Source organism: Diabrotica virgifera, chromosome 3 (genome assembly GCF_917563875.1).
Source record: "Diabrotica virgifera virgifera chromosome 3, PGI_DIABVI_V3a".
Classification (NCBI taxonomy): Eukaryota; Metazoa; Arthropoda; class Insecta; order Coleoptera; family Chrysomelidae; genus Diabrotica; species Diabrotica virgifera.
Window position 1 is genome coordinate 22,350,216 of NC_065445.1, and position 15,298 is coordinate 22,365,513.

Consider the following 15,298-nt stretch of genomic DNA (forward strand, 5'->3'; position numbering starts at 1 on the left):
TGTCGCCAGGGGGGATACAACGGCCTCCTTAATTCAGATGGACTTACTCAAATTTTTTTTATGTATTTTGACCCGTAGAATACGAATTTTTTGGGTAACAGTTGATCGGAATGTCGATAAGATTGTTATAAACAAAGAACTTGAGGAATTACATAACAGCGATTTTTCGCAAAACAAAACATTTTTTTATATTTTTTGGGTGATTCTCAGCAAAAAATGGACTTACAAGTTTTTTCGTAGGATGCATAATTTTCGAGATAAGCGCGGTTAAACTTTCAAAAAATCGAAAAGTGCAATTTTTGAACCCGAATAACTTTTGATTAAAAAATAAAATAGCAATTCTGCTTACTGCATTTGAAAGTTCGAGTCAAATTCTATCGGTTTTGATTATTTGCATTGCTAAAAATTAAGTTTTTATTTGTTAAACAAAGCCATAAACAAATAGTGTTTCCTGTGCCCAACGCATGCGTTTTAATGTACGTAATCTACGTAGAAATTGTCTGTATGCGCGCCTACTCGTTCGATTTCAAATGAGAAATGCAGGGAAAACATCATTCAGTCACTATGTGCTTATAGCTTTGTTTAACAATAAAAAAAATAATTTTTAGCAATGAAAGTAATCAAAACCGATAGAATTCGGGTTCAAAAATTGCAATTTTTCGATTTTTTTAAAGTTCAACCGCGTTTATGTCGAAAACTATGCACCCTACGAAAAAACTTGTAAAAACATTTTTTGTTTAAAATGACCCAATAAATACAACAAAAATGTTTTTTTTTGCGAAAAATCGCTGTTATGTGATTCCTCAAGTTCTTTGTTTATAACAACCTTATCAACATCCGGACAGACTGTTACCCAAAAAATTCGTGTTCTACGGGTCAAAATACATAAAAAAACTTGGGTAAGTCCATCTGAATTAAGGAGGCCGTTGTACCCCCACTGGCGACAGAACTAATTACTTATAATTATGTATAAGTAAAATTTTAAAATTTGAAAACAAATAGGTCTGGATCCCGCATATGAAAAAAAGTTGATTAATAGCAAGCTGAACATTTTTTAATAGCTTAAGGATGTTTAGTCGAACAAACTTTGATGTATGGGAACACTGTAACAGGGGAAGTTTTAATTGTGGAACATGTTAAAAATTTGAAACGTCAGACTCCGAAAACGTCCCATGTATTTTGTCGGACAGAACTTCCAATGAATTTGTTACCCTTTCATTAATAGTCGAGGAAATGAAGCATTTTTGCTCGCAATTTGTTCGTCCATCATGGATTTACTTTAAATTTTCACAGAAGGTAGGGAAAAGTCCAAGGATCATTTTCTATATCATACCGCTGTACGCTAAAACCTTGGGGGTGGTTGCCACCCCATCTCGGGGGGCGGGAATTTTTTTATTACATTTTAACCATGAAAATTGATGTAAAAAGTAATTCTAAGAAAAGCATGTTTTTACATTTTCTTCGTAAAACTAATATTTTTCGAGTTATTCGCGCTTGAAAATAACAGTTTTTCGATGAAAAAATCGACTTTTTTAGAGGGTTTTTTGAGAATACCTCGAAAAATATGCATTTAATCAAAAAAACTGCGGATACCAAAATTGCATCTTTTAGTAATACAAACCAAATTCTTTTTCTGTAATATCATTAAGACCAATAAAAACCGAGATACGGCATGTTAAATTTAGCTTTTTTCGTCAAATGCATAATTTGAAATATTCAAAGTAAAATAACGGAAAAACTTTGCATTTTTGGAGGAAAACTTGAATAATTTTTTTTCAAGCATATAGTTAGCCCTCTCAAAAAATATTAATAAAAAGTTTCTAGCCTGAAAATTAAGCGACTTATGATCAAAAAAATGTCGGTACCTGCTTTTCTCTATGAAAAAATCAGTGACAACAACCCCCTAACTACCTTCCTAATTAAAAATTGGTCTTCACCTTTCTGTAGTTCCTCTTATATTTGTATTATCAATACACCCAAGAAGTTTGACCTCTCTAGAAGGCCTAATTTTAGAAAAATTGGAGTTTAAAGGAAAATCATTTTTTTGGAATTACCCATTTTTCACCTTTTATTTCAAAATATCTCCGAAAATACTGGAGATACGAAAAAAATTATAAACTACTAAACTGTAGCTTTTTAAAACCTAAAATTCCCTTAGATTTTCATTACAGTGAACAGTTAGCGAGATATAGCTGTTTAAAACCTATATTTACGAGCAAACACCCCCATATTCGAGCCCTTTAAACCCACCCTAATTAAAAACTAAGGGATCTTACGGAATTTAGTTTACACAGTCACACATAACTCCTCTTCAAAAATCCTACAAAGTCATTTTTGAAAAAACTTTTTATCGCCAAAAATGAAAGAGCCATGTTTATAAAACGAATTTTTGAAGTTATACTTCTTTACCGGCGATAGAGGATGAATTTTTATATGGTAAAACCTAGCGACCGGGCGCATGCGCATTATAACTTTGTTCTGATTGGATGTTCAAATGACATGTCAAAAATTATTCAATATGGCGGCTGTGGCACAGCTGTAGTTAGACTATTTATGGTTGTTGCGTTTTAAAATTTGTGTGAAAAGAATCAACAAACAAAAGTTAGTTAATAGTTATACTGCCTTTTTAAATAGTTTTCATATACCTATATTTTTGGACTTTTGGACTATTTTGGACAAGCAAAACTCATTCTAATTTGGTAAGTAGTTTTTATTATAATCATATTGTAATTATACATTTGGATTAGGTTGAAATACATACATTTATTTTCTCAAGAATGCGGATTTTAGAGAGAAATCCCAAATTAGGTTCGATTTTTATTTCTAAATTATGATTTTTTGGCGTAGATTTATTTATCTAGTAGGTATGTAATGCTTTGATTTACATACTTAATTTGATTACCCACAAAAGTTCTACCAATCTTCATCTAATATATGGTTTTCTTACTGTTTTGTTATATTTTTATATTTTCTTCCACAAAATTTAAACTACATAATTTAATTTTCAAAACAACTGTCAAACTGTAAAACGTTCAGTTACCGTATTTTTCCACATTATAAATAATGTGGGATTGGACGAGTGAGTCTACGCTTCGATTACGAATTAAACCGCCACGAAATTCACGGGTTCAATTCCCGATGCAAGTTTTATTTTTTATTTTTTTATGCATGTTATGATTGTAAGTATATTTGTTATATAATTTTTTTTAGAAAATGCGTATTTAAAATTTTTGCCAACAATTATTATCGTTCAGAAATCATTTTTTCTTTGTGGCATTTTTCAATGTGTTTGTGTGCGTTTTATTCTTTTATTTTTTTAAATTTTTGGTATTGTCTTAAAAATCACATAATATGTAGTAGAAGTATAACTTCTTACGTGCGTACAAAGTACACACACATTCTTGTTTTTTCGAAAAATTCGGATAGTCCGCTTATGGATAATTTTCAATGTATGTATAATACCACAGAACCGGTTCGTATACTGGAAGATGACTAAAAAACTATTTGTATTTGTATTTGTACATATTTGTAAATCTGTATTTTTATGTAAATAAATGTTTTTGTAATTCTTTAATTCTAATTTTTCTGTATAGATCCATTAAAATATCTACTTATAAAAACTGTAATGTTATTAAGGGTGGTGTTTAAGGGTTGAAATATTATGATATTATATGCTAAAGTATAAAACAATCATTATTTAACCAATCAAAACCAAATTTTACCCATATTAAAGTTTACAATTTTTTTATAAAATTTTTGACAATAAGGGGTAATTACACCCCTAAAAATAATCAAAGCCCATAAGCATGATGTACATAGAATATGAAGTACATGGTGAGATCATTTTAATCCCAAATTTTTATGTAAATCGATGCTAGCCGAAATTATGTTTTTAGGAGAAGTAAATTTTTTATATATAGCTCCAACAAGGGTGGTTTTAAGGGTTGAAATATTATGATAGTATATCTTAAAGCATAAAACAATAATTATGTAACTAATAAGAACCAAATGTTGACAATATTAAAGTTTAAAATGTTATTTTATAATTTTTTAAAATTAGGGGTAGTTTTCACCCTTAAAAAACAAAAGCGTACAACGGCTCAATATAGAAAATGAACTAGAGGGTGTAATGAGCCTAATACCAAATTTTTGTACAAATCGATGCTGGACAAAAAAATTGCGAGGTTTTCCCATTTTTTCAGCTTCATTTCCTCGACTATAAACTGTCCTGCAAAAATCAGATTGCTATTTATCACCAACGGGGCATTTTAATGAGTGGAACACGTAGAACATGTCAAATGACAGTAATTATGACAGGTGACAAATAGCAGTCTGATTTTTGCATGAGAGTTTCATGAAAGGGTAACAAATCAATTGGAAGTTCTATCCGACAAAATACATGGGACGTTTTCGTGGTCTGACGTTCCAAATTTTTAACTTATTCTACAATTAAAACTTTTCCTGTTCCAGTGGTCCCATATATCAAAGTTTGTCCGACTAGACACCCTTAAGCTATTAACAAATTTTCAGCTTGCTGTTAATCAACTTTTTTTTTATACGCGGGATCCAGACCTAAAAATAATAAATGGGTTTAGTTAATTTTTTAACGAAAATGTAGCTCGCAGTCAAACACGCTTGTCTGTCCACGCACTACGCGACGGCCAATAAAATGAATTCGTCCCTTCGTTTGCGACACGACGCCAAAGATGGGCCAGTTCGATGTTGCTGCGCGATATTTTACAGCTCAGTCTGGCCACCTACTATTAGACCGGGAGATATTATACAGAAGTTCAGCCACGATTTTCTAAGTCCTGCCTTTTGCAAGATGTACTTAGACGATGTAGACGATGTACTTACAATATGTGGAAACATCCACAAATTTCCTGTGACATTTTCCTGTAAAAATTAGATTTTCCCAAAAAATAAAAATAGGGTTTTGCGATGAATTTCTAAGTCCTGCCATATCCGTAGATAGACAGGATACTATCGATTTTATGAAGAAAATTTTTTGGGCAGGAGGGTTGCAAACGGCGTAACGGAGTATATATGTATACAAACATGTAAGGAAAATAATGAAATTTTCATGATTTTCAAGTTCCTGCCAACTAAATAAACTAAACATATTTATTTCAAAATGATCAAAAAAAATATTGGCATGACGTCTCCTAATGTTTAAGTATACTTGTCCCTTGGAAAATTCTGCGGAAAATTTTCACCCTGATTCCGTGATTTTCTTAGTCCTGCCTTTAAAAAGTTATAATACTCAAATACAATCAATACCTTTTCGGTACTCGGCAGGAAGGTTAAACGGTTCTTGTAAGACGGCAGGAGTCCTAGATTTGTAGGAAAATTCGTGAAAAAGTCAACGATTTTCTGAGTCATGCCATTTTGTACATGTTTCAAGAATCTTAATATAAGTCTATTTACAAAGAGGCAGGATGGTTTTATGGTTATTTTGTATACCGGGTAGGGCATTATTGTGACAAAGTCCAATTACTGGTTTGTCGTAAGATATACAAAAAAAGTTATTTAGGTAAAACATGGGCCACAGATAGGACTATATGATTTAACAGTATTTTCTAATATACAGGGCTGCCCGTTTTCACAGGGTGACAAAAATTTATGTTTCTTTAAATGGAATACCCTGTATATTTTTACATTTTTGGATTCTACTCGATGTTCTCTTTAATAAAATATAGTGTTTTGAAATATTGTACGAGGTAGTTTAAAATATAATTACGTTTTTTTGTTAATATTGTAGGAACATTCACACCCTATACATATTGTTAGTGATTTGATATCCAAACTTCTATTAATTTATGTTTAAACGATTTTTAATATAGTCTACTATTGTCAGTTATTAATAGTATACCAAAATGTTTAATTTTAGTATACGGGGTTGGTTGAAACTCGGAATGAGTATTTTCTGAGTTTTCTTAAATGAGACGAGTATTTTAGTATTATAATAAAATGATATTTTATGGTACCTTTTTATCTGTTAAGCATTTACCATACTATATTTATATATTAATTTCGGCAGTAAATTGATACAGACAGATTATTCAGGTGGTTTTTGGGGTTTCTGAACAAGAATGTTACATTAGAACAGATCTTTACCTAGTGCTCGGGGTGACTAATATACACGCCATATTCTTAAATTTCGAGGCTTTCAGACACTAAAGTGATGCAAGTAGATTACTCGAGGAGTTTTGTAGTTGCTGAACATGAATACGCCATCAGAATCGACCTCCAAAAACTCTCTAAATTCGACATCAGTCACCCTGGGCACCAGGTGCTCCGAGGGTCGGTTGTAATGTCATATTCGTGTTCGGCCATTCCAAAAACCCTCGAATAATCTGTTTTCTTTAGTTTATTGCCGATATCCCACGAAACTCCAGATGACGTGCCTTAGCAGCAACTCTGGGCACTAGGTGATTCGGAGGTCGGTTCTGCTTGCGTATTCGCAACTCCATAAACCTCCCAAATAACAAAATTTTGCCCTTAATACACTGATTTTGACAGGTTTATGCACTTTTGGATGCATGTTATGCACTAAAATTCAATATCCACCCATTTTTATATTGTACACATTTTCCTGATGTTATCCTGAACACAATGCAAAAAGTTTCAAGTAGATAGATGCTGTATTTAAAAATCGATTTATTCTGGTGCTGTTAGTGTTAGTACATTTTGCTATCAAATATAAGAAACAATATCAGGACATTAAATAAAATAAAATTTTTATTTTCGGAGAGTCGCATAAATGGCCCGACGTCTATTTGTTTAGCAGTGTTTTATTTCCATGAAACGTGATTTACGTTTCATGTTTCTTTGATGTGCGGCCTGCCTAAGGGAGCTAAAGCTCTTTACAGATGGCGCGTTGTAATTAGTTTTTTATATCTCCAGAGCGCTTCCAATTCGAAAGACAAAAACTGGTCCGCCTTTTTTTCTTCCAGAGATAAATCTATTCCATCAATTGTGAATCTCTAGTACCGGTCATAGGAATCTTTTTGTCTTTCCCTTTTAGGTATTTTTGACACTAGATTATTAAATTGTTAGGTATTCTAGTACTAAAAGGTACTCCTGCTTTAAGTCAGTAGGATGCACGGTTTTCTGGAAAAATCCATTTTAAAATTTTTCGTTTGTTGAATTTGAAAAAATTTTTTAAAAAGTTAAAAAAACGGTGTATTTTCCGACTTAAAGCAAGAGTAACTTTTAGTACTAGAATACCTCATAATTTAATACTCTACTCTCAAAAATGTCTAAAAATTTAAAGACCAATAAGTTATGAGGTAAAATATCCGTTGATCTACCCAAGGCGGATGCCTATGACCAGTGCTAGAAATTCACAATTGATAAAATCGATTCATCTCTGGAAGAGAAATAAACGTAGCAGTTTTCGTTTTCCTAAATAGAACTTTTCTAAATCCTTTTAAACTCAAAAAACCAAAAAATTAAAAATTTTTCAAATCGATTTTTCTAGAACACTGCATATTCTTCTGAGTTAAAGCAAAAGTACCTTTTAGTACAAAACTATCCCAGAATTTAATAATCCAGTGTCAGAAATGCTTAAAAGCTAGACAGAAAAGTTATTCGATAAAATATCCGTTTCCGTACCCAAAACGGACCCCTGTGACCGGTACTAAAAATTGACAATTGATAATTGACATTTGACAATTGACCTCTGGAAGATAAATAAGTGTACCAGTTTTCGTTTTTCCAAATAAAAGCGTTCTGCAGCTATTTTAAAGAAACTAATTACAAGACTTGCAAGATATGCTTCTTCTAGACGAAGCATATCGAAGTAGAGGTCGTCCGCCAACCATATGGTCTGATGACATCAAACGGATCGACAGAAACTTGATGCAGACAGCACAGGACAGAAATGCATGGAGAAGACTGAGGGAGACCTATATCCAGCATTGGATAGATCCGGGTTGAATTATGACGATGATGAATTACAAGACGCCATCTTTAAAGAGCTCTAGTTTTCCACGGAAGCATTTTTGAACTAGGTGAATTGAGTTAAATTTTCTTAAAATTATCTGAGGAATCTCCGGTTTTCGTTTGTTATGAGAGCTTCTGGACACTCTGTATAATATAATGGGTAGGTAAATTCCCTACAATAACCAATAAATTGTAAAAATTGTTTATTTATTTTTATTGCGTTTACTTAGATAAAAATATGATCTAATCACTTAAAATAAAGATGTTAGAGTTTGCTATTAGATTTGAAAAGTGTGTAAAAATTCCGAGACATTATTCAGGAAAATAATATTTAATAGGATACGATTGTTTTAATGATATACAAATTAATTTTTTGTATTATTCATCTTTGCGGTTATCCTGCCAAGTTGTAAACGGTTTTAGATTAGTGTTTTTTAAGCATACTCGACATGGTATGACTCAGAAAAATTGTGGTGATATGAATATGTTTGTATAACACCCTGAAATAATTTTACAGACACACAATTTAATTTTTTTATACGAAATAACTATACAACCATCCTGCCTCTTTGAAAATAGATTTATATTAACCTTTTTGAGATATGTGCGAAATGGCATGACTTAGAAGATCGTGTAATTTTCCACGAATTTTATTACAAATTTTTTAACTGTATATAGTAAAAAAGGTATAACTAAACATCCTGTCATTTTGAATAATGTCTACTGAAATTATTTATTTTATAACAAAATTTATTTTATGACAGAAAATCACGGAACCAGAGTGAAAACTTTATACAGAATTTTCCAAGAAACAAGTGCAGTTAAACATTAGGTGACGTCATGCCAACATTTTTTTTTGGTCATTTTGAAGTAAATATGATTAATTTATTAAGTTGGCAGGACTTGAAAATTATGAAAATTTCATTATTTTCATTACATGTTTATATATCTGTATACTCCCTTAGTCCTTTTGCAACCGTCCTGCCTAAAAAAATTTCTTCGTAAAATAGATAGTATCCTTTTATTCTATGGATATGGCAGGACTTAAAAATTCATCGCAACTCCCATTTTTTTTCATGGAAAATCTAATTTTCACAGGAAAATGTCACAGGAAACCCGTGGATTTTTCCACAGATTGCAAGTACCTTCTCTAACCTTCCAGTATTGCAAAGGGCAGGACTTAGAAAATCGTGGTTGCACTTCTGTTAATATCTCCCGGTTTATATTCTCACCGTGGGACCCATTTTCGCGCTTATTTTTACGGCTGCTATGAAATGATTTCATCTAAAATTGGTGGAGGAGGTAGTCAAACCAATGGCTGCCGTAAATTATCGCGCCGTAAAAATCGCCCGTGTGGCCAAAGCCTTATGGTATGTGTGAGGCCGGCAGTGTTGCCGGCTTCCCACATTCTTTTTCCTTTTTCCTTTTTTTTTCTAATTGGAAACTAAACGCAGTGTATTTCTAGAACATGTAGCTTATTCGTCGGAATTCCGAACATTCCTGAAAGTACTCTTCCAGAGTACACTTGAATTTTATTTAAAATGCAAAAAAAAAATTATTTCATTTTAGGAAGAAACCTTTTTCCAGCTACTGGGTATCTATTTTTAGTTTGGGATACCCTTTGTCTAATAGAAGATATTCCAGTTAATCTCAAACACATCGTATTTGAGGACGTTAAATTTTTAAGGGCTACTACCGTGCCTAAAACGGGAGCGGTATCATTCAAAGTTTTTTTAAATATTATATCTGGTCGGTTTGAAATTGTGGAAGGTGGGACTCTGATCGTAACAGGAAAAGTATATTCAAAGGACGAAGATGATGCTACTTATTGCGGTGTAGATACAATTGCTGAGCATGCTAATAGTTTAACAAGGAAAGATGTCTATAAGGAGTTGCGTTTACGAGGCTACAATTACAGGTAAGTATTTTTTTATTGTATATATGGCATTTATAGATTTTGAAAAGGCATTCGACTCCATAGAACACTGGGTAGTGAAACAATCACTACACAATAGCAGAGTAGATTACAGGTATACAGAACTAATCTCTAATATATACAGTAAGGCCACAACTACGATCCAACTTGAACACAATACACATCCCGTACCTATCAAAAGGGGCGTTAGACAGGGAGATACGATTTCGCCGAAGCTCTTTAACCAAGCTCTAGAAGACATTTTCAAGAGATTACAATGGGAAGAATATGGAATCATCATTAACGGCCAATACTTAAATCACCTAAGATACGCTGACGATATCGTCATTATCGCTACAGACAAGGAACAACTACAAATAATGATACAACAACTAGACCACGAAGCCAGTAAAGTTGGATTAAATATGAACTACAGCAAAACAAAAGTGATGACAAATCAAGAGGATGAGTTAAGAATCGTAGTTAAACAAAACCAAATAGAGGAAGTGCATGAATACATATACTTGGGACAAATAATGAAATTGAATAGAGACAACCAAACAGCAGAAATAAAGAGACGAACGAAGTTAGCGTGGGCCTCGTTTGGTAAGCTCAGCTTCACATTGAAGAATAAAAAATACCCTCAATATCTAAAAACGAAAATCTATGACCAATGTATTTTTCCGGTCCTTACATATGGATGTCAAACATGGACGTTCACAAAAACGAATATGGACAGAATTGCGAAAACACAAAGAGCAATGGAAAGACAAATGATCAACGTAAGACTGTCAGATAGAAAAAGGAATTCCTGGGTAAGAAATATCACAAAATTTAAAGATGCTACTCATAAAACAGCTAAACTAAAATGGAAATTCGCCGGTTATACGATTAGACAAAAAGACGAAAGATGGAATAAAATTATTAGAGTGGAGACCATGGATATATAAACTAAAGAGAGGAAGACCACAGATGAGATGGGTAGATGACCTAAAACACCAAGCAGGCTCAAAATGGATGCACATGGCTCAGGACAGAGAAAGATGGAGGAGCGAAGGGGAGGTCTATGTCCAATATTGGATGTCGCAAGGCTAATAGATAGATATAATCCTGTCGCCAGGGGGGGTACAACGGCCTCCTGTATTCAGATGGACTTACCCAAGTTTTTTTTATGTATTTTGACTTGTAGAACACGAATTTTTTGGGTAACAGTTGATCCGGATGTCGATAAGATAGTTATAAACCAAGAAGTTGAGGAATCACATAACAGCGATTTCTCGCAAAACAAAACATTTTTTTGTATATTTTGGGCCATTCTAACCAAAAAATGTTCCTACAATTTTTTTCGTAGGATGCATAGTTTTCGAGATAAACGCTGTTGAACTTTCAAAAAATCGAAAAATTGCAATTTTTGAACCCGAATAACTTTTGATTAAAAAATAAAATAGCAATTCTGCTTACCGCATTTGAAAGTTCAAGTCAAATTATATCGGTTTTAATTATTTGTATTGCTAAAAATTTATTATTTTATTGTTAAAACAAAGCTATAAAGACCTAGTGCTTGAGTGATGTTTTCAATGATTTCTCATTTAAAATCAAACGAGTAGGTAGAGAAGATAAGAGTGCAAGCGGGGCTATTTCTACGTAGCATGCATTAAAACGCATGTATTAGGCACGGGAAACACTATGTGTTTATAGCTTTTTTTAACAATCAAAAAATAAATTTTTAGCAATGCATATATTCAAAACAGATATAATTTGACTCAAACTTTTAAAGCCGGTAAGCAGAATTGCTATTTTATTTTTTATTCAAAGGTTATTCGGGTTCAAAAATTGCAATTTTTCAATTTTTTGAAAGTTCAGCCGCGTTTATCTCGAAAACTATGAATCCTACGAAAAAACTTGTAGGAACATTTTTTGGTTAGAATGACCCAAAAAATACAAAAAAATGTTTTGTTTTGCTAGAAATCGCTGTTATGTAATTCCTCAACTTCTTTGTTTATAACAATCTTATCGACATCCGGATCAACTGTTACCCAAAAAATTCGTATTCTACGGGCCAAAAAAGAAGGCCGCTGTACCCCCCCTGGCGACAGGACTAATAGATTTTTTTATTGTATTGTAATAATATAAAAGGGCGTTTTCATAATATAATCATTATACATCAATATATGAATCATCGTCATTATCAATTTTTTGCCTTTGTCCCTATGCGGGGTACGGAGTCGATTCTCCATTTACATCTCTCCATTAATTTTTTATTTTGGGCATACCAATATGAGCCTCCTTTACCGACATTCCTTAATCATCACGTAGCGCTAGAACCCTGGGTAGGTCCTGGCTGAATGTACAACTATTTTCCAATTTCTTCGGTCTTAGATCAACCCAGGGTCAAATGGAATGTTCATTTTCCGGAGATCTGCTTGGATGTTATCTATCCATCGCATTCTGAGACGTCCTAGTAGTCTTCTGCCTGTAGGAATCTCAAGGCCTAAGCCTTGATTGTCTTGCCTAAGTGATTCCCCCAGGACTTCTTTGGTCTTCCTCTCCTATTCCTCCCAGAAACCCGCAGATCAGCAATTCTTCGCGTTGGGTTATTAGTTTCTCGGCGGTGAACATGACCAAATCCTCTTAACCTAGGCTCTCTAATTTTAGCATTCATTGGTGCCCACTTAGGCTTTATATACCCTCTCATTATTCTCATTCCTAATTTTGAAATTTTTGTTACTCCACTCAAACATTTGATCATCTCATTTCTGCCACATGCATTCATTGTTCCTCTTTCTTTTTAACTGCCCAACATTCGGATCCGTACATCATGGCTGGTCTTATGGCTGTTTTATAGAATTTTCTCTTCAACTTCATTAGAATTTTTCGTTGAACACACCACTCGCTTCCATCCACTTCATCCATCCAACCCTAATTCTACTGCATGCATCTCCATCTATTTCCCCATTACTCTGTAATACCAATCTTATGTACTTGAAACTATTTATTTGTCACAATCGTTTCACCATTCAAAGTAATCATTTTATCTGTAATAACCCCATGTTTAAATGAACATTCCAAATACTATGTTTTTGCCATACTAAGTTTTAAGCCTTTTTCCTCAAGAGCTTGTCTCCACTGTTCCAGTTTCGTTATCTCCGCTACATCACAAGCATACATTAAGCACCAGGGAATGTTTCAGTCTAGTTTCGCTGTTGATGATTTTAGTAGCAATAAGCACTGAGCTTAGATGCAGTCCTACTTTCACCACATGAAATTTATCAGTCTCTTCCACACCTGTCCTAATACCAGTTGTTACTCCTTCATACATGTCTCTCACAATCTTTACGTTTTCACAAGAGATTCCTTTCTTTTGAGTGCCTACCACAGAATCTCTCGAGATAATCTATCACATGCTTTCTCAAGATCAATGAATATCATACAAGTTTTTTCTGTTTCTTTATTATTATATTTTTCCATCAACTACATACCTTATACAGAAAATTGCGTCTGTTGTTGATTTGCCTTGCATAAATAGTTCAGATAAATAAGGGAAAAAATATCCTGTTGGTGACACAACCCCCTCCAGGCCGAAACCAAATTTTTTGAGTAGTATGGACATCTATACTAATAACCTATATGTTTCGTGCAGCCGATTTTGATGATATACATAGCTATAAACAAATGTAGATCAAAAAACGGTAAGTTTTCGCTTTTTTCGTCTATAACCAAAAAGTTAAGTACACTAAACAAATTTGAGAGTGAGAGTCTTATAAATCGTATAAAAAACTTCAATATGGCGTTCGCTGAATATATCTATCCTTATTGGTTGCTTAGAAAATTGCAAAATAAATCATAAATTTTGAGTTTTTATAAATATTCATAACTTATGTAAAAATCAACTTAGAACGTTCTTATTGCACGGAATGCTGAGACTTCTGGTGCTTAAATCATACCCTAAATTTCAAAGCAATTGGTTAAATAGTTTAAAAGGTATTTAATTTGTTTATCCCAAATTAATTTTTTTTACAACGCTATAAGTCAGAAAATGATGAAGTTACAGTAATACTTTGGACAGTTTATGAAAGAAGAAGATTTATACTACTAATTTAATTTAAAAAAATGACCAAAAATAATTCTAAACACTGCAAAATTATTTTGCAAAAACATATGAATTAAAAAAAGGGGGCTAACTTCGTCCCTAATTGTCCTAGGACAATTGTTTTTCTTTCTAAATGTGTATAAAAATTCAGTCTTTCCAAATATGAAAAAATAATGTTTTCTTCAAACGTCAAATAATGATGGCATTACTTATCTAACTTGATCCTGTCAAATTTTGATGTCTCTTCCGGCAGCAGTTTTTTTTCCCATTTCTTTACGGCGGAGGGAAAAATGTTGTCATGGCAACAATATGAAACATGTCACAAAGCAACAATACAAATGTCATTAACAACAATTAAACATCATTTTTATTTATAGTAATATTAAAAGTACAATTAGTTAATGAGATTATTTTTTAATTAATTTTTTCTGTACAAAAGAGCATGTACATCGCTAGCATGTATATCCTTCGCTTGTCTTTTCCAGAAAGGCACGTAACTTTAAAAATTTGCTTATATCCACATTTTTTCTAATAACTAACTCGGATTTTATCATAGAGTATCGTGACCACATTGTAGAAGATTTCCATTTATTTTCATTTTCCATTATATTAAAATATGCCAGTAAAACGTCTTCGGTAACTTGCCGTACTCCTCTTGTATCGCACCACTCTTGGAAGTGCTTGTACGCTAACCGATACTTTATTCCGGACTTGGAGGGCCCCAAACGTGCTACTGCATCATTAGCCGCGGACTCAATTTCGTTTAGGTTTTCCATTTTCGCACTAAATTTGCGCTTGCGGGTGCAACAACAATAAGCTGTCTTTAATAATTGCAAACAACTGTCAAACAACTGTAACCAGGGAGACGCAAATCCCACCGATGACTTAATTATTTTAATTTCTAACATCTAGACGACTTTGATAGTTGCCACAGTTAATTTCGAGTAAAAATAGCGTATGAATTGTACTATTTATGGTTGAAAATTGCTACGTTTGAAGAAAAAAATAGTATACTTTATTCGGCAAAGAAGCGACTTTTCTTGACTTGCCCTCTATTACGCGCCTCACTTCGTTCGGCGCGTAATATCGGGCGCGTCAAGAAAAGTCATGCTTCTCCGCCCCATAAAGTAATATACTATTTCTACGGGTAACGGTTAAAAAGTTATTCTAATTGTTTATAAGCAAGCAAAAAATCGATGTGTTTCCGCAAAATAATTTTACACTGTTTAAAATTACTTTTTGTCATTTTTTTTTAATTAAGTCAATAGTACAGTGGAACCCCGTTAACTCGGATTAATTGGGACCGCGGCCGATCCGGGTTATCGAAAATCCGGGTTAGCCGGAGA

At 33.2% G+C, this 15,298-nt stretch overlaps 1 protein-coding gene across 3 annotated transcripts in view; it reads left to right on the forward strand.

Annotated features, from left to right (window-relative positions):
- LOC114325674 (fatty acid synthase) overlaps window positions 1-15,298 on the forward strand; it is a 239,338-nt gene that overhangs the window by 104,357 nt on the left and 119,683 nt on the right. For all 3 annotated transcript variants that reach the window (XM_050646364.1, XM_050646363.1, XM_050646365.1), the window contains one exon: window positions 9,517-9,865. In XM_050646364.1, the coding sequence (XP_050502321.1) occupies window positions 9,517-9,865 (349 nt within the window). The remainder of the gene's footprint in view (window positions 1-9,516; window positions 9,866-15,298) is intronic.